The following is a 22,704-nucleotide window of genomic DNA, read 5'->3' as shown; positions in this document are numbered from 1 at the left end:
ACTGACACCTCATCAGTTATAGATTCACAAGTCACTGAAATACACACAACTCATGCTGCCTACCTGACTCTGGAGCAAAAGCAAACATGGTAATAAAAATAATAATACTTAACACTTAATGATCCAGGCACTGTTCCACTGCTTCACATATTGTCACGCATGTCACCATCCCTATGAGATAGGTACAACTACCATCCCCATCGTATAGTAGAGGAAGCTACGGTAGAGTCATCAGATAGCTTGCCTAAGGTAACAGGTGGTTGGTGAATTAGAAAATCTTGCTCTAGGGCCAGCCCTCATGGCCTACTGGTTAAGTTCGGTGCACTCCACTTTGGCAGCCCGGGTTCAGTTCCAGGGTGCGGACCTATGCCACTCATCGGTGAGCGGCCACACCGTGGTGGCAGCTCACATACAAAAAAGAGGAAGACTGGCAGCGGATGTCAGCTCAGGGCAAACCTTCCTCAGCAAAGGAAAAAAAAAAATGAAAATCTTGCTCTAGACCCCAGCTCTAAGCCACTAGAGTAAACACCTCTCATTACCTGTACTAATACTCAGGGTATGTGTGAAAATGAAGGAAGGCTCAGATGAAATAAATCCACATCTGTCTTGTTCTACCAGTGTATCATCAGACACTAGCCTAATGCCTAGACATAATAGGTTTTCCGTAAGTATATTTTTGAATGAAGGAAGCAACGAGAAAGGGAGGGTGTGAAGTTACTGCAGTGGCTTGGCTGACTAGCTGGGAAAATAGACTCAGAAGCCCTATAGATGTGTTAGGTAGGCTTTTCTGGCCGCTCAATCTGTCCATGAGATGATTTCATACAGATGAAATCGTTTTTACAAACCACAGCAATCAGAAAGAAACAAATTTTAATGCTACCAGCACAAGGAATGGTAAGAGAAACAAAAATAGTCTTATAATGCCATCTACTGGAAATCTTTTTCTCGGAAATGAAGTTGAGATCTTCAGAGCTTTTCTTTCTTTTATTTTTTAAAGGATACCGGCTAATTTGAGTGAAAGTCATAATTAACTTTAAAGAGATCCATTTTCAACCTTTTCATGATAATGAGTTCTAAACCAACTGAAGCAACATGCTAAGGCCACTATCATTTTTAAGTTCTTCTTTATTCCTACAATCATTTAAAAATATTTGAGAGTTACAAATTTGTGCATTACTCATGTTTTTTAAATACCTATTCTTTGCTAACAACTATGTTAGGTTCATAGTTACTCTAAAATAAGCCACAGCCCCTACCTTTTTTAAAAGGTAAGAATCTAAAAGAGAAGGAAAGGCACGTAAACAAGCATAAATAGACTATGATATAATGTAACTTACAAGTGCAAGTAAAAAATAAATAGGCAAACAAAAAAGTGTAAAGTGCAAAAGAACCAAAAAGGAGGTTAACATCTGAGTTGAGTCTTCAAAGATGGGGAGGGATTTTCCAGGTCATCCAGAAGAACTAAGCTGGGGAAGAGCAGGTGTTCAGTTTCCAGCAAGGCAGACAACAGGGAGCCGGGGGAAGAACAAGCCACTCAGCTGTTCAGGAGTGAAGTGCATGGAGAGAGAAGCAAGGTGATTCTAGACAGCAAAGTATGAACTATGTTATGCAGACATCATACACCATGCTAAGGATTCAGGGCTTATCCTTACAGCAACAACGAGTCAATCGTACTTTCAGTAAGAGACTATCATAGTCTACATTTTGGATGGGTTGCTATGTAAATGGTGTGGGAACGGTTTATAGGGGAGCAAGGCAGGAGACCAGAAGACCAGACTGGAGTCTAATGAAATAGTCCAGGAGCCAAATGAAGGGAAGATTGGAAAAGAGGGGAAAAATTTAAACATAGATGTTACTGAAATACACAGTGACTGTCCTCACGTAGAAGTGAGAGAGAAGACAGAATAGAGGATAATTTCTAGGTTTCTGGCCTAAGTGACCAGATAGATCACAATGGCATTAATAAAAAGAAATTCATAGGCTGTCCCCTGAGTATCTCAAACTCAATATGCAGGGAAGATGACGAGTTCAGTTTCACACAGGTTGAGGGTGAGGTATCTGAGGGGACATCAAGGTGGGTATGTCTAATAGGCAATCAGAAATTTGAGTGTGGAGCACCGAGCCACATGTCACAGCCATAAATATCAATTTGGTGGGGATCAGAGTATATACAAGGAAGGAAAAACCACGAGTGAGATTGCATTACTCAGGGAGAGAGTATCCAGGAGAGAAAAGGACCAGAGCTCTTGGGAGTAGTCAAGAGGTGGGCAGAGAAAGAGCAAAAGTGTAAACTTGACTCCTTTTACCACATGCAAACACAACTCTGCTGGATGATTTATGCAAGTACAGTCCTTTCCCCATATCATTTCAACTAAAATCACTTTTTGGAATTCCTTTTTTGACCTCTTCTCTTATGCACACTTTATTTTCTTTTGGGCTCTCATCCATGCCACTAGAGTCCTTCTCAGACACAAATTTGGGAAGGCAGGATCTCCTTTTCTATTCAAATTTTCATCTCTCTCTAAGACTCAAAGAGAACTTGTCATTTTCCTACCTAGTGAAAGCTCAATTGACTGGGAGCTCAACTGGCCTATCAAATAATATAAATGCCTACCATCATTTTTTAAAACATGTTTCAATACTGACTGACACTAACTCCCACCTCATCCTACCAAAAACAAACAAAAAAACCCTCCCTAAACTTCTATATTCTAACTCTACTACTTCCAGGCACAGAATGACTAAATCGAGGGTGGTGGGGCCACTGGAAATGGAAAAGGAAATGATCATGTGGCTTTCGGGTGCTTTTGAGGACGAGATAAGATATTATGCATCTAATACATATATCTTTATAACTTTAGTTACGTTGTCAAAGTCCTTAATAACATCAGGTATTGTAAGTAACGGCAAATGTACTACATAAAAAGATAAAATTCTCCCGGAATGCTATACTTAGTCAACAGCCTTTCAATCCACTTCAATTCAAGAAGACCTTAAGAGAACTTGTGGGAACGAGACTTGGTTGAGATTTTAACATTACCATCATTTGCATGCCCTTCTTGCTGATGTGCTCTCTCTAGCAAGAAAATGAATCAAATCAGTAAGCGATTTAATAACTCTTTTTCTTGGGAGGCTATTTCAAATTCAAGAGGCCTTTGATGGATCTAATTCCTATGAACTGTACAACACAGCTTAAAACTCGATTTATTTTATCAACATTTCTAACAAATGATGGGGCTTATCTTCTCATTACAGAGTTAAGTTCTCAAATTTTGAGAACTTGAATATTTATATGAAATATATGCTGAAGCCAGGAATTTTTCAGTCCTGTCCTTTATTTTATAACAATAACAACTGCAATTAATTTAGCATTAGCAGCCTCTCAGTGCCAACCCTTGTACTGAGGGGCTTTGATAAAGCTCAAAGAATCACTCATCCAAGGTCACATAAATATTAAGAATTAGTTACAAAAAAAAAAAAGAATTAGAAGAAAGACTCAAACCCAGGTCTGTCTGACATCTTATCCAAAATAAGAAGTGCTGATATGTTATTATATGCCAAACACCATGATAGATACTTTTCACGTGGCATCTCATTTATTTTTTACAAAAGCTGGTAAGATTGCTACACTAATATCTCTATCTCACAGATGAGAAAAATCAAGGCTTATAAAGATTGAAATGTCAAATCACACAGCTAGTAAGTGGAATTCACTCATGTTTAAACCCTGGTCTCTTGAAACCACACTGCTTTCCTTCTTGATTAAGGCGATTCTAAAAGTTAAAATGAGCTCTATATTACCTCTAGGGAATTAAGAGATAACACAGATAATTTTAAATATTTTCATAGTAACTAAACTATTTGTATTTGCAAGCCCTCTGAGAAAAAAAAAGAGAGAAATTCATTCTGTATGGGGGAGTTGGACTAGATGACTTCTAAAGGTCTTTCCAACTCTAAGACTGTAAGATTTGGTGTAACAAAGGGTTTGAATGCCTCGTTGAGACATTAAGAAAAAAAAAGCAAAGAAACTCAAAATTCAAAAACCTCCCAGTGCCTTTTCATAAAGATTGTTTAAGAATGGTCCAATATAAAATTCTGTAACTATGTATGGATGTTAACTAGACTTATTGTGGTGATCATTTCACAATATATACAAATATTGAATCATTATATTGTACATCTGAAACTAATGTTATATGTCAATAATACCGCAATTAAAAGAAAAATAATGGTTCCATATTACACCCTTTTCTACATTATGGTCCACCCTGAAGACTAATGTAATATGTATTATCAAAAGATTTCATTTTTACATTTACAACGTAATCATCTTCACCAAGAAAATTCTCTAGGATAAAATACACTGTGGAATAAAGAAAATCGCATTAAAAAAACAATTTGTTTCAAATTAGTATCACTACTATAGAATCATGTCTACTTATAAAGAAAAAAAGAATGATAGGAACAAAGTTAGGTAAAGATTTTATTCTTTACTCTCCAACAGAACAGTTTCACGTTTTAAGTAAACAGTACTAAAATAACTTTTCAAACTGAAGATGTAATTTCTTATAACCAAACCAGAAAGGATTAAAGAGCATTCTATTTTGATGTAGATATACCACAGCTATAATTCAGTAAGTTCTCTAACAGCGTCTAGACTGGGTAAAGTACACTGCTACACTCCCTTCCTGAGCCGCCAGTGAATTCTACTCTACGTCCAACTGAAATATGGAATAAGTAAGACAATTCCCAAGACTGCCAGCTTTGAGACAGAAAGATTTTGACTCATAGATAACAGAACTTCCATTTGAACTGATTATCAACAAAGCAGACTTAATACCTTTATAAAAATATCACAGATCTGTATGTCAAAGATTCTTAAAGAAGACATATTCCTGGGATTCAAAAGCAGAAAACGGTATGAAATTAATTCAGGGTCCAGATGTCTTGAACAAGCTCTATTTCTTTTTCTATTGCTCAGAGAGTACATAATAGCTTCTCCTTAAAACTTTCCAACTTTCTTTTGAAGGACACCCAACCCAAAATAGCTTTGACACATTACTCCACAGTTTATCCTTCTTTTTCAATCTTTCACACTCTCAAAATGTTATTCTGACACATGTTTACTTACACCATTTAATGTGGACCAAACCTGTGACTCATTAGCTCAGATATCACACTCCCCCCGACACACTGCTTCAGACTTCCTGCAGCTCATGCAGAGAGACGCAAAGTAAATGTTACTTAGAAGTCAGATGAAAAGAAATTTATTTTGGCTTTTAGAAAGAAAGAATGAAGGGAGGGAAGGCAGTACAGGGAAAGAGAAAGCCAGCCAATTAGCACATACTTACATTGGTCAGGGGGGCGTGTGCAAACATAGAAAATCCTTCAAAAATATACTCATGATCATCATATTCTATAACGGTTGGCCTGTCAGTCTAAAAGCAAACAGAAACACAAAGCACGCATTAAATAAACGACATGATTTGCATCTGCAGAAATCCATCAGGATATGAATTATATCTCAATAAAGTTGTTGAAATATGTAATAATAATCTAATCTTGAACTTAAAATCTCTTGATGATGCAAGTAACCAGAAATAATAAATTTTGTACTGTGAAAGGCAATATAGCATAGTGGAATAGCATATAGCCATGCACACTGGAGTCACACTACCCAGGTTCAAATCCCCACTCTGCCACTGACGACCTGAATAATCTTGAGCAAGTTACTTAACCTCATCTGTAAAATATGGACTACTGCCCCATCTGTATAATGGGGATAATAATACCTGCTTCATCGGTTTGTCCTGAGAACTAAGTTTATACATGTCAAACACTTAGAATGGTGCCCCATACCATAGTTAACAAATATTAGGTATTATTATTACTGTCATAAATACAACAGATTTTCTTGTTTGGATCACTAGATAATATATAAGCTATTAGCTGACTCTTTTCCCTTTTTTTTTTTTTTTTTTTGCTGAGGAAGATTTGCCCTGAGCTAACATCTGTTACCAACCTTCCACTATTTTGTAAGTGGGCCACTGCCACAGGATGGCCACCGACAAGTGGTGCAGGTCCACACTAGGGAACCGAACCTGGGCCGCCAAAGCAGAGTGCGCCAAACTTAACCACTAGGTCACCAGGGCTGGTCCTATTACCTGATCTTTAAGAGATGTAAAGGTGTTGTACACATTTTTCCAACTCCATAGCTCCAATGAATAGCTCTATAATTCAATGGTTATTATGAATTTGGCTATTATGTGGTACCAACAATATAAATGAAAAAAGGTACAGGAAAGTAGTATAGTGACAGGAAGCCAAAATAAAAGTCATTATGATAAACGCCAATTTTATCAACATGATATTTTTAAAAAGAAAGAACATTTAAGAACTGAATCAGTTTTTAGCCTATTCACATTTTAACTTATTTATACACATTCAATCTATTTATATTTTAAAATAAACAAAATCTGATTTTATTAGGAACTTACTAAAAAGTTTGTAGGAGGGGAGACTGTAATCCGATAGTGGAAAAGTCTACCAGCATTGTTGGTCATTGGACGACAGGGCTTGATGGCCTGAGGGGAAAAAACAAAAGTGAGTTTAAAAGTAAAGTAGTAAAACATTTTTATTTAAAAATAGACTGTATTTTTTAGATTCACATCTGACAAAAGAGGTTTTATATGTGCTTCTTCACAGACTGGTAGGAAAGAAGAGTATTCACTTTACCATTAACTAGATGAATTAAAAAAGGCTAGATGGTCACCAGTATTCAACCCATTTCCTCACGCGCAACACAAGTGATTCAGACAACATAAAGATCTTTCTAGATCTAAATTTCTATGACCATCTTCCTTTTATTTATAAAATCACACAATAATTGACCTGTGGCTACACTTCCAACAAACTGAAAAAAAAAAAAAAAGTGAGAAGAATAATCTCAGAAGTAAGAGCAGTAGGTTTCAATAGGGGGAAAAAAACAGTGAAAGGCTTAAATATGCTCAGTAAAAATAGAAGGGACCAGAAACAAAGGAAGCACAGAGGTGGCAGAACAGAATATGCACGGAGCTTAAGACGGGAAAAGGAAAACAGCGAGCGAAAGAAGCATCAGTGGAATCACTGGGTACGTTGTGATAGACATAAACGTGTGACCCAGAACACCTTTCAAGGAAGGACTTGCCACCCACTGTGCAGATCGTGGACAGAAGAGAGTCTCCATCTGTCTGCTCCTTCAGGATCTGTCTCAGCTGCAGAGCTCCCTCATCTGATGTCAGGCGTGGCCCATATCAGGTACTGAGCAAGGCAGAGGTATAAAGGCCCAACCACTGCAGCCCAACTCACATGGGCAATGCTCACTCCATAGATCACAACCAGGTTGATGGGGCTGACTCATAGTTCCACTAATCCCTCTGTCCAATCCTGCTTATACCCTCTCCCTTTCACAGGCAAAGATCCCTAAGAAATCTCATGCACCCCAAACTCCATCTTAGCATCTGCTTCTGGAGATGCATCTGGAGAATCCAATGTGTGACAATTGGTACTAGAAGTGATCCAAGAAAACAGGAGAGAAGATGGGGTTTTGGAGCTGAATCACTTACCACCCAGCTGGTGATGAGGACCCCATCATGGTAGTAGGTGGAGCACACAAACCCTGGCACCAGATGGCATGGCAATTGAAACTTTCAAAGATGGTGAATTAGGAGGTTGTACCAGCGGAGGCAAGTGCAGTGTACCAGGTGTTTAAGACTATGAGAGAATGGTAGCTATAAGGATAATGGGATGGATGGCTACTGCTAAGCACCACTGATGCTCTACAGTGTTCTTCAGTGCCCCTTGAAATCACCTGGAAAGCTTGCTAAATCTCGGATTGCGTGCTCCCCACCTCCAGACTTGCTGATTCAGCAGCTCAGGCAGGCTGAGCATCTGCATTTCTAACAAGTTCCCAGGTGATGCTGATACTAATCAGAAGACGTCACTTGAAGGCCAGCCCGGTGGCACAGGCGGTTAAGTGCGCGCGCTCCGCCGCAGCGGCCCAGGGTTCGCCGGTTTGGATCCCGGGCACGCACGGACGCACTGCTTGGCAAGCCATGCTGTGGTGGCGTCCCATATAAAGTGGAGGAAGATGGGCACGGATGTTAGCCCAGCACAAGTCTTCCTCAGCAAAAAAAGAGGAGGATTGGCTGATGTTAGCTCAGGGCTGATCGCCTCACAAAAAAAAAAAAAAAAAGAAGACGTCACTTGGAGAACCACTGCTTTACAGAAATGTAGCAGCCGAGGAGGAAGAAAGGCAACTAAAAGCCAGATGTGAAAGCCAGAGAGGCTGTGGGAGGGACACAAAGAAGCTCTCATCTGCAGTGAAAGGTCAGAGAGCCACGACCAAGCCCAGGGCTTACCAGTCAGAGTGGGAGGAACTTAAAACAATTAACAGCCAACCAAGGTAGGTCTGTTACCAATGTCAGGGACCTGGAAACCTGGGATGAAGACACATAAGTTCTGACTCCCCAGACTCCTCTAAACCTTCTGCCTCTTCAGAGGTGGCCCATCCCTATCTATTAAGAGCAAGCACTTACCTGTGTCTGAAGACAATGGAAGACCCTGTAAGGCATGATTGCTGCCCAACCACCCAGTGCCCAATCAGTCTCTCCTCCTGGCCAACAGACCTATAATTAGGGTCATTTCACAGCATAACCCAGCTGGGGAGGTGCTGGGAGGAGAAATTATATCCCCAAAAAGCTGCAAGAACTAGCCAGCACGTGCCAGCAGCAGAAGACTACGCAGGACCAGATGCTGAGAGTCCTTAATCAAAAGGGCCGGAACATAAAACCGGTTGGGGAAGTTTATTGACATAGGAGCATTCAGGATTCAAGGACGCCTGGAGATAGTGGGAACTCCCTAATAGAATGTCTCCTAAAAGCATGAAAGAGTGATGGCCCACACTGAGTGAAGTTAAAATACCAAAATTCCCAGGCCAGATAGAGAAGGAAGGAATTCAAAGACTCAAGAAAGTGGCCACATTGGAAAGGATATAAGATCTATGACTGAAAAATATACCAGCTAATCATATTCCATGGGAAGGCCCAGAGGACATGCCATTTACCAAGGCCAAAAGGAATGTGCTGGTAAACGGGTACCAGCATCGCTAGGAAGATCAGTGGTGGCCTCTTCTGCAGGCCAGGGCTGACCGTAAGAGAAATGGTCACAGAGCAGAGCTTGCTGATAGCAATGGGGATGACAGGACTCTGAAACAAGAGAAGCCAGATGGTGGGGCTAATTGTTAGAAGCCAGGTTGCATAATTATCATTATGACCAGCAAGACTGAAGAGGCAGCCAAGGGGGTCTGACTCACAAAGACTCATGGAAGTAGTTAACAGAACATGGAGTCCTTAGGTATAAAATAAATGGGTAGCTGACAAGAGTACTACTTAATCTGTACCAACAGAAGAAATCACAAAAGGATAACCAAGAGGCTGTAGGTTACTCCAATAACCAGTCATGATCCCTTGACCAGCTCCAGACCTGACCGAATTTTTGGACTGAAATCCATTGACTGAAGAGGTGACTGGTTCCCAGGAGGAAGGGTCCTGCAACACCATTACAAGCAAAAATGGTCATGATAACCCCGTCCTTCCCCGAAGGAGCCTAAGGCCATATACCTGGGTAACTGTATACTGGTGAAAGGGGAAGCCAGAAAGTTCAAGGAGTGTTGGACACAGCATCTGAATCAACACTGATACTCAGACACTGTATGCATCCCCTGTTAGAGTTGGGGATATGAGGCCAAGGTAGTAAACAGAATCTTGGCCAAGGTCTGGCTTACAGTACTGGTCCACTGAGTCCACATATTCACCCAGTGGTCATTTCCCCGGTCCTTGAATGTATCATTGGAATTGAGAAAATTGGCAAATAGTGCCGCCCCACGCTAGGTCTTTGATGTGTGGAGTAGGAGCCATCATAATGTGAAAGGTCAAGCAGAAGCCACTAAAATTACCACCACCCCCAACCTGGGCCCCCTGTCAGTATCGGGGGCCAGGCCGGTGGCATAGTGGTTAAGTTCAGGTGCTCCACTTTGGCAGCCCAGAGTTCGCGGGTTCGGATCCTGGGTGCAGACCTACACACCGCTCATCAAGCCATGCTGTGGCAGGCGTCCCACATATAAAGTAGAGGAAGATAGGCACGGATGTTAGCCTAGGACCAATCTTCATCAGCAAAAAGAGGAGGACTGGCAATAGATGTTAGCTCAGGGCTAATCTTCCTGACCCCCCCAAAAAAAAAACCAATATCGTTCTGGGGGGACGGTGGAGATTAGTGCCATCTTTAAGGATCCAAATGACACAGGGGTGATGATCCCTATTACATCTCTGTTTAATTTACCAATCTTGCCCCTGAAGAAACCAAATAGACCCTGAGGGATGACTACAGACTACCACAAACTCTACCAAGTAATCCTGATGGCACCTGCTGTGCCAGGTGTTGTAGCTTAGCTGGAGCAAATTAATACAACCTCGGGTACAAGGTATGCAGCAACTGATTTGCTGAACACATTCTCTTCTATCCCAATCAGAATGAGGATCAGAAATGGTTCACATTCACATGGAACAGACAACATTTACAGTTTTGCCACCAGGCTGTGTTAACTCTCCCAGTCACTGTCATAATACAGTCCTTCTAGACACACTGCAGAACATTATATCGCTCCATTGCATCTGTGACATTATTATGTGGATCAAGCTAAAAGCCTTGGTAAAACACACATACTCCAGAGGGTGAGAGAGAAACCCTACCAAGCTTCAGGGGCCTACCACGGCCACACCATTTTAGGAGTCAGCAGTCTGGGGAGTGCCAAGACATCCATCCAAAGTAAAAGACAAATTATTGCACCTTCCACCTCCTACAATGAAGAAGGAAACACAACACCAGGTGGGCCTGTTCAGGTTCAGGAGGCAGCATAATCCCCACCTAGGAATGTTGCTCCAGTCCACTTACAGAGTGGCACAAAAGGCTGCCAGCTGTGAGTGCAGCTCAGGTGAGAAAAACCTCAGCGGTTCCAAGCTGCGGTACAAGCAGCCTTGCTGCAGGGGCCATACAATTCAGCAAATCCTACATTCTTGGTGGGAAAAGATGCTGAGAGGAGTTCGTGGCCACATTGAGAGAATCACAATGCTGGTCTCTGAGACTCTGGAGTAAAGCCATGCCATCTATAGTGAGGAATTACATGCCTTTGAAAAACAACTCCTGTTGTGCTACTGGGCCCTGTAGATATGGAAGGCACGGCCAAGGGACAGCACATAGACACGTGCTGGAACTGCCTGTCATAAGCTGGGTTCTGCCAGACCCACACAGGCATAAGTTTGGGCAGGACCAGCAACAATCCATCATAAGATGGAGATGGAACATCCAGAATCAAGCACATATAAGAGCAATGGGCACAAACAAGCTGCACGAGCAGGTGGCCCACCATTGTTGCACCAGCACCCCGCCCCCAGCTGACGACTAAGGATGGAAGGACGAAAGCAGAGGGAAAAGCCCAAGCTTGGTTTGCAAATGGGTCAAGTAGTAAGGGGGTGCAAGCTGGAAACAGACTGTGCTGCAGCCTCATTCAGGGATGGCTTTGAAAGACAGCGATGAGGGAAAATCTTCCCACTGGGCAGAGTTTCAGGCGGTGTACCTGGTCATCCACTTTGTGTGGAAAGAGAAGGAGCCTGAGGTTAGAATATAGATGGACTCATGGCAGAAGCAAGTGGCCATGCCAGCTGGTCAGAGGCCTAGAAGGAAAAAGATCGGAAGATCAGGGATAAGAAGGTCTTGGGGTAGAGACTTGCGTGTGGACAAATGAGAGTGAGCACGACGATCTCTATATCACATGTGGATGTCCCTCGGAGAGCACCCACCATGGAAGAGGCACTAAACCACCTAGCTGACAAAATGACTCGGCCAGAGGGTGTCAGCCAGCCTCGGTCATTAGCTACCCAGAGTTGACAGGATGGGCACATGAATGAAGTAGCCACAGCAGCACAGATGGAGGCTTCACATGAGCCCAACAGCATGGACCCCACCTACCAAGGCTAAGCTAGCTAGGCTAACTGCCACTGCCAAACGTCCAATCAGCCATCTACAATGACCAATGCTGGGCCCCCCAAATGGCCATTCCTTGAGGAGACCAACCTGCCACTTGGTAGGAAGTTGACTACATAGGCCTCATCCATCTTAAAAAGGCCAGAAGTTTGCTTTCACAGTAATAAACATGTACTCTAAGTTTTCCTGTCTGCAGGTCCTCAGCCAGCACCACCGTCCACCCAGATCTCCTTTTAAGGAAGGGCGTGCTGCCCAACTGTGGGGAGAGCAGTCAGCAGACAGCCTGCAGCCGTCGCTTCCTCCAGCCTCTGCTGCAGGGCCCCTTCCCCCAAGGTCATGCCCTTCCTGGGGCAGCCTGCTCTGGGGACAGAGGGAGACAGGGGTATGAAGGCCATTCCAGCCTGATTCAAGACAATTCCAACAAGCCAGGCTTTATCAGGCCCATCACAGTGGACTTCTCCCTCTGCTCAATCCTGCCTCCAGTCTCTCCTCGCCTAATTCCTGATAAACATCTCGCACCCCAAACTCCACTGCAGCACCTGCTTTCAGAGATCCCAACCGGAGGCACATGCATGGACACTCCCAAAGGGCAGATCTTGTCCCACAGTTCCTTGCTACACTTGCCAACTTTCAAAGACCAATGCGGTAAAAGCAAGGCAAATAGTTCAAAATATCCATCACTATCTCATAGTCTTTATTCCAGTTATTGTTATGGCCTCAAACAAGTTTTAAATAGAAATTAAGGATTTACATATGCTATGTTTAAACATAATGTGTTGAATCATAAAGTGACAATCCTGGGATTAATAAAAATAACTTAAATATAAAAGATAATGGGGAAAATGAAGGAAAATAATTGAAAGGGAGTAGTTATATATAACTCTGTGAAAGTTATTCAACTCATTCAGTCAAACATATTTGGAGAGTTCCTGACAAACCAGGGGCTGGGGTACACAGATCAAACAGTCCATGTGCTACTCACAGTTTAGTGGGCATGACAGACTAACAAAGACAACAGCATACCCTTATATACCCCAAAGGAAAAAGAACGTGGGTCTTACAGTGCCTTAGTAAGATCATTTCTCCAGAGTAATTCATAACCACTTATAATAAAAACATGAAAAAAATATGTACAGTTTTAGGATAATTAAAATAATAAAAAACAACTCAAATACACCATGCCTATTTTAAATAATGAACCTTCTCAAACTCTTTAAAGTTTCCTTGATAACACTCCCCACTCCACCCCCAAAACGCACCCCCAAAACTTTTCTTCTCCAATTATCAGTAATAGAGACTATAAGGGAATATGAAAAGACTATTTCGATGGTATTATTTCATTTATGGGGAAAAGAACAGCAACAACATCTGTCTACTTCTGGCTTCTCAGCACTTACAAATATAATAACCCAAAACCGTTACCTCTTCTCCGGGATAAATGCTGTGCCTAATTCCTGTGCGTCTCGCTTTTGCGCTGCATTTGCAGAGTGGTCCATCATTCATCTGTCAGAAACAGAATATAATTCGTTTTTATTGGGGGGAAAATCCACACCATGCACGATGATGCCTCGGAAACTGTGTGGCTTTTAATGTCGTAAGTACTGAAGCTATGAAGAGGCTGTCACGGTTAGAAGATTAAACGGATGTTCCAAAACCAATAAAGCTGCAAACTGTCTATATTGTCTGATAAAGGGAAACTGTATGACAATGCTGGATTCCTGGGTTATTTGTGCAGCCAAGCAGAAAATATCAATGTCAGCACACTGTGTGCCCCCATCATCTCCTACCACTTTCCAGTATGTGTGTCCTATTTCTTATTGCAGGAAAAATGACTCTTTCACAAAAGAAAAGCATATTTTATATCCTGAAGGAACACATAGAATGCTTTGAAGGTGACCTGCAGATTAAATGTTTTCAAAAGAGAAACCTAAAGGTATCTGAAGCAAAGAGAAGAAAATGCCTACTAGAACCAGAAAAACTTTCAACACTAATTAGGTGAGCCTATGTCTGTTTTTTTCACCTGAATTCATTTTACTGTCATAAACTCCACCCACACGATTCAATAAGTGAATAATTCCTGCATGCTTCTTGGATAGAAAGATGACTGCTAAGCATTATGGGGGAGTGAGGGTGATAAATAGCTCAGCATCCATGTCCTCGAGGAATATAAGAATACATATGATATACTTAGCAATTTTAAAGAAAAAGGAAAAAAAACAGCCCAGATGGAGATACCACCAGCTTCAAAGAGATGAAATGTGAAGGGCTGAAGACGACAGAAAAAGAAGATGGCTATTCTACACGAGACACCAGCATAAGAAAGAGAGAAGGAAGAAAGCTTTTTATGCTCCAGGGCCATGAGACCCAGCTAAATGGAATGGATCATTTATGTGAGCGAGAAGACCAAAGAAGCAGAACTGAGGTCAAAATCTTAAATGGCCTTAAAAGCCAGTTTCATGAGTTTATTTAATATAAATGGTAATCGTGAATCAAAAAGAAGACCACAGCATGGAGAATGGGAAAGTGGAGCTCCATGTCTCACTCTCTTTGTATTAATTAAAAAATATATATTTATATAACACATATTACAACACATATATAATTTATATATATACACACACATACTTCTTTAAAGTTCTAGGGATTTCTAACTCATCGTGTCCAATGAAAATATCTCAATAAAACTTTGAAAAGAAATATTAAAGTGAAAAACCATAACTAACTTTATCCTTTTGGGAAATCTAAAGCTCCAGGTGGTGCAGCAGAGGAAAAAACATTGCTACCTAAAAATCTACCTTGTTAAGATATTATCCAAAGGAACAGCTGGCAAACAGAGATGTGATGGCATTGCCTCAAAAGTCACAACACACTCCTAATGCTGGTCACAACTTGTTGTGATGGAAAAAAAGGGGAAAATCACTTAGCGCTCACTGATTTCCAGGGAAGCAGACGGACATCTTACATTCCCACTTGCCCCGATGCAGCTCTGCCCTTTATAAGGCTCAACTGTACAGAGGACACAAAACCAAATGGTGAAACTAGACAGAAGGCCCTGGTAAAACTCCGATAGGAATAAGAAACCTCAGAAACCAAGGGATAGGCTTCTTGCTAGAACAACAACAGTCCCTTAGAAAGACCACATACAGGGAAAGGGAGTTACTACTGATGGACACAGGATTTCTTTTGGGGGAGATGAAAACGCTCTAAAATTAGATAGTCATGATGGTTGTACAATCCTGTGAATATACTAAAAAATATCGAATTATACATTTTAAGTGTGTAAATTGTATGGTACATGAATATAACTCACTAAAGCTGTTTAAAGAGGTCATATACATGATTAATATATCAAAGTAAGTTTCAAAATGCACTGACAATTTGCAAACATTTCTACTCAATTCCAAGAAAGCAAAGTGCACTTCGGTCAGGCATTCTAACTATATTAATTTTATCAAGAAAAAAAAATTTAGATAGCTGTCATCTAACAAGAACCAGGAGAAAAGAATTCAAATTAATATAGAATGGTATCAATTTATTTACAAAATATAAATTTTAAATCATCTTTTTACAGGTATATATTTTATTATGCTTAATAACTTCAAATGCATTAAAGATACTATTTTTGTATGTACTGTATATTTGGAAAATCCAGATCTTTTACAAAGATACTATTTTGTATTATGTATTACTTCATAATAAAACAGTAAGTAAAAATAAAAATGACTGTCTAGCTTTGACATCAATAGCTCAAACATGCTTGACAAGAAAGATAAGTTACAAAGAATCGTGACTATTACCAACTAAGAAATATGAAGTCTTATAGGACTGAAGACATTGTTTACTATATGGCTGCAAGATATCTTCCAGATGAACTGCTTTTAAAAAGACCTACAGGGGCCGGCCCAGTGGCATGGTGATGAAGTTCACGTGCTCCGCTTCAGCAGCCTAGGGTTCACAGGGTCGGATCCCGGGCGCAGACCTAGGCACCGCTAATCAAGCCATGTTGAGGCAGGTGTCCCAAATATAAAGTAGAGGAAGATGGGCATAGATGTTAGCCCAGGGCCAATCTTCCTAAGCAAAAAGAGGAGGATTGGCAACAGATGTTATCTCAGGGCTAATCTTCCTCACCAAAAAAAAAAGACCTACAAGTGCTCTCTCCCTCGTCTTACTGTTTGTCTCCTTCCTTATCTACAAGCTCAATGAGGCAACGCCATTATCCTGCTCCCTAACACAGAATTTACAAGCATCCTCAAATATGATTCAAGGAACAGTTGCTCTGGTGCTTATGCTTTGGAGCTGAACTTGGAAGCTGAAAAGAAATAAGCTCTGAAGAATGACACACAACCTGAGAGTAAAAATCAGTTTCAATACCAACCAACATGCACCTTCCGAGCCTGGAGTCATAAATGTGATGTGTGGGTTTGCAGGCTTCATAGCGAGAACATAAACACGTGCTCACCTGGCCTGGGTCATTGTACCACAGTTCATCGTGAAGCCGGTCAGGATGGGCCTTTTTGCGTTTGATTTCTGCAATGACGTCAAAAACTTCAGAGTCTGAGCTGCTAGAACAGGTGCTGTCCTCGTCGGACTCACACTCAGATTCACTGGAACTCTCTAACAGCGGTTAGGAGAAAAACAGGGAGAGAAGTTGAACAAATGCACCAGGTGGTTATACACAGAGACTTCCAAACGACTGAAAACCTAAATGTAAGCACAGGTGTTTATTCTTTCAGCAAATCTCTGAGTACTTACTCCCCACCAAGGACACTGCTAATATGCAGGACCATGACAAGTAACACAGCCCGTAATGCTAAGTCACAATCCAGTTGGGGAAGCAAAGAAAACAAAGATTTTTACAGAGAAAGGCTTAATGAACAAGACCAGAGAATGCAAACCACAGTAGTAGTATGGGGTTTCACATTTAAAAAGAGGCAGCAAGGGGCTGGCCCTGTGGCCTAGTGGTTAAGTTCGGCACACTCCACTTTGGCAGCCCGGGTTCAGTTCCTGGGTGCCGACCTACACCACTCATCAGCAGCCATGCTGTGGCAGCAACCCACATATAAAGTAGAGGAAGATTGGCACAGATGTTAGCTCAGGGCGAATCTTCCTCAAGCAAAAAGAAGGTTGGTGACAGGCATTAGCTCAGAGCGAATCTTCCTCAGCAAAAAAGTAAATAAATAAAATAAAATAGAAAAGGGGCACCAATTCAGAAAAGGACATGTCCACCCTGATCCAGAAAGGTCACTGCCAATTTCCTGGAAGGGGTGCGTGTGACCCAGAACGGAGGTGGGCTGGGGGTAGGCTCATGAGGAGGAGGCAGGAGAAAGGGATGCAGAGGGAGCAGCGCAGGCAAAAGCATGGAGGCAAGAGCGTGGGTGGACTCTGGCTGGAGCAAAGGCCCCACAGAAAAACACGGGGAGGTGACAGCTTGAAGTGTTATAAATGCCAGACTGAAGGCTTTGAATGCCGGACTGAGGATTTTAGATTTTTTCCTCTCAATAGTAACAATAGAGGATTTTAGTCCTTGGAGGTGACTGGATAAAAACAGACCAAGAATTATGCTAAGTGAAATAAGCCAGTCAAAAAGACAAATACTGAGTGATTCTATTTATATGAAGTACCCAGAGCAGCCAAATTCCTAGAGACAGAAAGTAGAATGGTGGCTGCCAAGGGCTGGGAGAAGGGTATTGGGGAGTTGTTGTTTAATGGGTACAGTTTCAGTTTAGCAAGATGAAAAGAGTTCTGGAGATTGCACAACAACGTGAATGCACTTAACACTACTGAACTGTACACCTACAAGAGGTTCAACTTTTTTTGTGTGTTACGTGTATTTTATCACAATTAAAAAAACAAACCTAGAACTTAGATTAATCCAAGAGATTAATGTAGTACAGCACAGTGATAAAACCCAGCCCTTACACAGTCGTATTTTCCATATACTACACGAGACAGATGCTCCTGTCATCCCCATCTTTTACAGATGAGAAAAGTGAGGCATGGAAAGACTAAATCACCTATCTAGTGGTGGAGCAGGGATTCAAACCCATGCTGGCTGGTGCAGTCAGTGCTTTTACCCACCATGGATACTGCCTCTCAGCATGGGAGACATAATGAGGGTGGGCCGATGAGAGCCAGAGAACACGCTGGAAAAGGCATACTGACTGTCTCATCTGTGCATGGCATTCTGTTAGGCGCTAAGGACACAAAGTGGTAAAAAGCAGTTTTTATCCTCAAAGATCTCAGCATCTACTTGGAACCTCAGAATACACATGTGAAAAAACAGACTACCATATGAGAAAGTTATGGAAACTATCTAAGTGAGTAGAGAGCCATCTCCAAACAGAGCTGGGCTATAGCTGACTTTTCCTCATGAAACCAGGAACACCCTGGCAGCGGAGAGGGCCACAGAGGGATGCCTGCCCGTCAGAGCCACAAGGCACAAGGAACGGCTCCTGCTATTGGCGGGAGGCTGGACTATGGTCCCTTCTAATTCTAAGACTGGACAATTCTACAAGGGACACAATTGTTAGCATGCCTGGCAAACGAGATCTCTTATGTATTCTGCTGAATGTAACCAAGGAAAAATGAGATCAAAAAGAACGTTCATTGCTATGTATTTTGCTGACTGTAATTAAGGAAAATAAAATGAAAAAGAGGAAATTCCAATTTGGGACTCTCAAGCACACGTCCCAAAAGTCCAGGATTAAGTAATGATAAAAGACCACAGGGTCTGGGTCTAGTAACTTCTGACTCACCTAAATCTTCATCTAGCTTCGTCTTGGGAGGCTCCCATGGAGGTCTAGCAGCTTTGGCTTTTTCTTGCCTGCTCCCCAACTCTTCCTCAAATTTGTCATATAAGTCACGGAGCCTACTTGTTCCAACTACAGTAGAATCTCCCTTTGAAAAATAAAGGATCAATATTAGGAACTATATTAATAATAGTCATACCAAACAGACATAAGACCTCACAAGTAATCAAAGATTTATAACAGCAAGATGCCATTTTTCAACCCTCAATTTAACAAACATTTAAAAACAAAATACCCAACACTAGCAATGATGCTCTGAATCACACATACATTTATGCCAGACACAGTCCTCAGGAAAATGCACTTTGCCAACATTCAGAAACATTAGCACTGTTCATCTATGCCCTTTTGATATGACCAAAAAAAAAAAAAATCATGACCCCCTGAGAATTCATGATACCTGACACCCCCCTAGGGAGCATACATTCCCCTACTGAAAATCACTGATAGTCTATCTTCCATATCAACCCAATAATCAAAAAGAAATATCCTATACATCCCCCCCCACATATACACCCCACTAACACAGGGATACACACACACACACACACACACACACACACACACAAACATGGGGTTCTGCGATGCATTCCTAGTTCTCCACTTTTCCATACTCTCTTCCTAGGTTGGAAATTGCTTTAAATGTCCACACTCTTTGACTTAGTAATTTTCAAAATGTAAGGATCAGACCTTTCAGATATAAAAAGAAAATTAAAACAAATCATAAAATCTGCAGTTATCCCAAAAGAGGGTAACTGCTTCTCCTCAGCCTCACCTCATTACTGACACTGGTGAGGCCGGGGTAACTCGGACATTCTTACCACGTCTCTGCACCAGATGACAAAACGCAAAGGCAAATGTTGGGCTTCCGGTGTACCAGCCTTCCTTCTACACTGGAGTTTTAATACACCCATAAAAATGTAAGAGGGAAGAAAAAACCTCTGCCTGTTTAAACTCTCTGAACCTCAAAGTCTTCAACTTTGTTGTTTTAAGAATAACAATATCTATAGCAGTCATCCTCTCCTTCTTCCTTGCTAACAGAACCATGATTCCCGTCAGATCTGGGGCAGAGAACTCCTGATCTCAGGGAAGGTAGGCTGAGCCACAGTCCCTCGCACCCCCAAAGATGTTCCTGTCCTAATCCCCGGAAACTAAATATGTTACCTTACATGGCAGAAAGGAGTTTGCAGATGGGATTAAGATTACATAATTTGAGATGAGGAGATCCTGGATTATCTGGGTGGGCCCAATCTAACATTAGCCCTTAAAAGCAAAGAATCTTTCTCAATGGGAGTCAGAAGTGTAACAGAAGAAGCAGCAGATGTTCAAAGCAGAAGAGGGATTCGACCTGCGCTGCCGGTTTTGAAGACGAACGAAGGGGTCCATAAGCCAAGGAATGCACATGGCCTCTATAAACTGGAAACAGCCGATACCTGCCAGCCAGCAAAGAAGCAAGGACCTCCATCCTATAGCCACAAGGAAGTGAACTCTGCCATCAACCTGAAGGAGCAAGAAAACAGATTCTCTCCAGAAAGAAACGCAGCCCTGCTGACATCTTGACCTGGCCAGTGAGACCCAAGTTTGACTTCTGACCGACAGAACTGTGAGATGATAAATGTGTGTTGTTTTAAGCCATGAAGTTTGTGGAAATTTGTTATGGCAGCGATAGAAAATGAATCCCTGGGGAAGACATATGATGAAGTTCTGGTGCAAGTATGGAAGAAAAGACCCATTGGAGCTCTGGGGTGGTGTCTGGACAGAGGAGTATAAGGGCGCGATGTCTGGAGCTGCTGTGGTCATCCTGCAATCGTGGTGGAGGCTCTAGAAGACAGCAGACGCCAACCTAGAGCCCTGCCATCACTGAGCCTCTAAACGAACACCAGCCGCCACCTCTCTCCAGACGTCTGGTTGAGAAAAATAAACCTGGCTCGTTTAAGTCACCACTAGTCAGGTATTACTACTTACAGCAGCATTCCTAACTGACAGATAGCTTCTTTCCAGGGATGTTTTGAGGAGTAAATAAGATAATATGAGAAGCATGGAGTAAAGCTCCGGCACCATAAAAGTGTTTTGTATGTGAGCTTTCCTTTCCCCGTATCAAATGAACTATGACTTAAAACCCGACTCTAATTTATCAAGCAAGACCCTTTTTTCCAAAGACAAATCTCCTTTCAAGTTCCCCATAGGTAAGGGTCCAGTCCCAGTAGAAGCTATTTTCACAAAATTCCAAACAACAGAACGCTCTCTTATCTAACTCCATGCACTAAATCTAACATCTCCAACCTCTTATGTCCTCAATCTGTAGATATTCATTCCTTCACTCATTCATTTAATCAATGAACATTACTGTGTATCTACCTTGTGGCAAATATCCCTAAATTAACAGGATGGAGGCACAACACCTATTGGGAGAAAGAGAGTGAAAAGTGAGAGTGACCAAAAAAAAAAATGGAGATAGAAGAAAGGAAAGGAAAAGAGAAGCGGGCATATAAAGGAGGTCGTGGAGTCTACCACCACGGCAACGAGAGTGCAGGCTGCCGCGCCCCAGGAGCCCCATTTGGAGCAGCACGTACGCTGAATCTCTCAAGAGCCCATTAAAGGTGACGATACCTGCCATTCCACAAAACCAGCCAATTCGCATGGGACACTTCCTATGGTTATCTTTGGTCAAGGTTAGACTTCTAAGAGACAAACTCAAATTCTTCTTTATTTCCCATTTTGGGGGAAACACACACACATACATACGTACGTACATATGTACATACGTACGTACATACATACATACCACAAAGTGCATAAAGTAGTTATGAGTGAGAGCTTACAAAATCACCAGTATCAAGACTAGCAGTATCATAAAAAATGCAGAATGAACAGATGCTTCAATTAATCTACCTCGCCTTTGGCTTTGTAAAACAGCTTTTGTCTATAGCAGTAGTTCTCAACGGGGCGGGGTCTCCAGGGGACATTTGGCAATGTCTGAAGACAGCTTTGGTTATCACAACTGGGGAGGGGTTCTACTGGCATCCAGTGCATAGAGCCCAGAGATGCTGCACAACATTCTGCGACGCACAGGGCAGGCCCCACCACAAAGAATTATCTGGCCCAAAATGCCAACAGTGCCAAGGTCGAGAAACCCTGGTCTCTAGCTCCTCTCCTACTTCAGACCTACCACCTGATCCATGGGGTCACTGGAGTAGTAGTTTTCTGAGTGGGTACATCGAATCCACACAGGCTTAAGAAGTTCTTCTTCCTCCTCCTCATTTTTGTCAGGCGGCATCTCCTCTGGTTCTTTTTCCTTGATTGAGGTATAATTCTTCTCTTTGCCAGAGCTCTGGGTGTCACTCCATCTGTCTTTTTCTTCCTCCCAACGAGCTCTCTTCTTCTCCCTACTTGGGGAGCGACTTCAAAAGGGGGTGAAGGAGGCTAATTATTAAAACGTTCTTCCGTTGCAAAACTATTCTATTTCACCTGTTTAGTTCATTTTTCACCTAAAATTAAAATGCCATGCCAAACCACCATATTTACTTTTGTTAACCCAGTCACTCCCAAACACCAGTCTGGTGGCATCAGAATCACCTGAAGTTACTTGTTTAAAAATACAAATTCCCAGGCCCTACCCCAGATCTACTTACTGATTCACAGTCTCCAGGGGTGGGGCCCAAGAATCTGTATTTTTAATAATCTCCCCAGGTAATTCTGGTGTGCATCCAGGAGGTTCAGGAACAATCGGTAAACCATAACTCCTAGAAAAGAAAGATACTTGGGAAATATTTGGAAATCTCCACATATATACAATTTCAGCCATGAAAATGCTAGC

The 22,704-nt window shown here is 41.9% G+C and overlaps 1 protein-coding gene across 6 annotated transcripts in view; it reads right to left on the bottom strand.

Annotated features, from left to right (window-relative positions):
• Nucleotides 1–22,704, bottom strand: part of DROSHA (drosha ribonuclease III) — a 120,920-nt gene that overhangs the window by 81,721 nt on the left and 16,495 nt on the right. For 4 of the 6 annotated variants that reach the window (XM_058564291.1, XM_058564293.1, XM_058564294.1 and 1 more), the window contains 7 exons: nt 22,520–22,630; nt 22,057–22,288; nt 18,834–18,975; nt 16,538–16,692; nt 13,501–13,581; nt 6,498–6,584; nt 5,352–5,438 (listed from right to left, as the gene is read on the bottom strand). In XM_058564291.1, the coding sequence (XP_058420274.1) occupies nt 5,352–5,438; nt 6,498–6,584; nt 13,501–13,581; nt 16,538–16,692; nt 18,834–18,975; nt 22,057–22,288; nt 22,520–22,630 (895 nt within the window). The remainder of the gene's footprint in view (nt 1–5,351; nt 5,439–6,497; nt 6,585–13,500; nt 13,582–16,537; nt 16,693–18,833; nt 18,976–22,056; nt 22,289–22,519; nt 22,631–22,704) is intronic. The other 2 variants (XM_058564296.1, XM_058564297.1) reach the window with 1 other exon arrangement.

This window comes from Diceros bicornis, chromosome 20, assembly GCF_020826845.1.
Source record: "Diceros bicornis minor isolate mBicDic1 chromosome 20, mDicBic1.mat.cur, whole genome shotgun sequence".
In the NCBI taxonomy this organism is placed as follows: domain Eukaryota; kingdom Metazoa; phylum Chordata; class Mammalia; order Perissodactyla; family Rhinocerotidae; genus Diceros; species Diceros bicornis.
The sequence above is the reverse complement of the archived record's forward strand: the minus strand, read 5'-3'. Positions and strand labels throughout refer to the sequence as shown.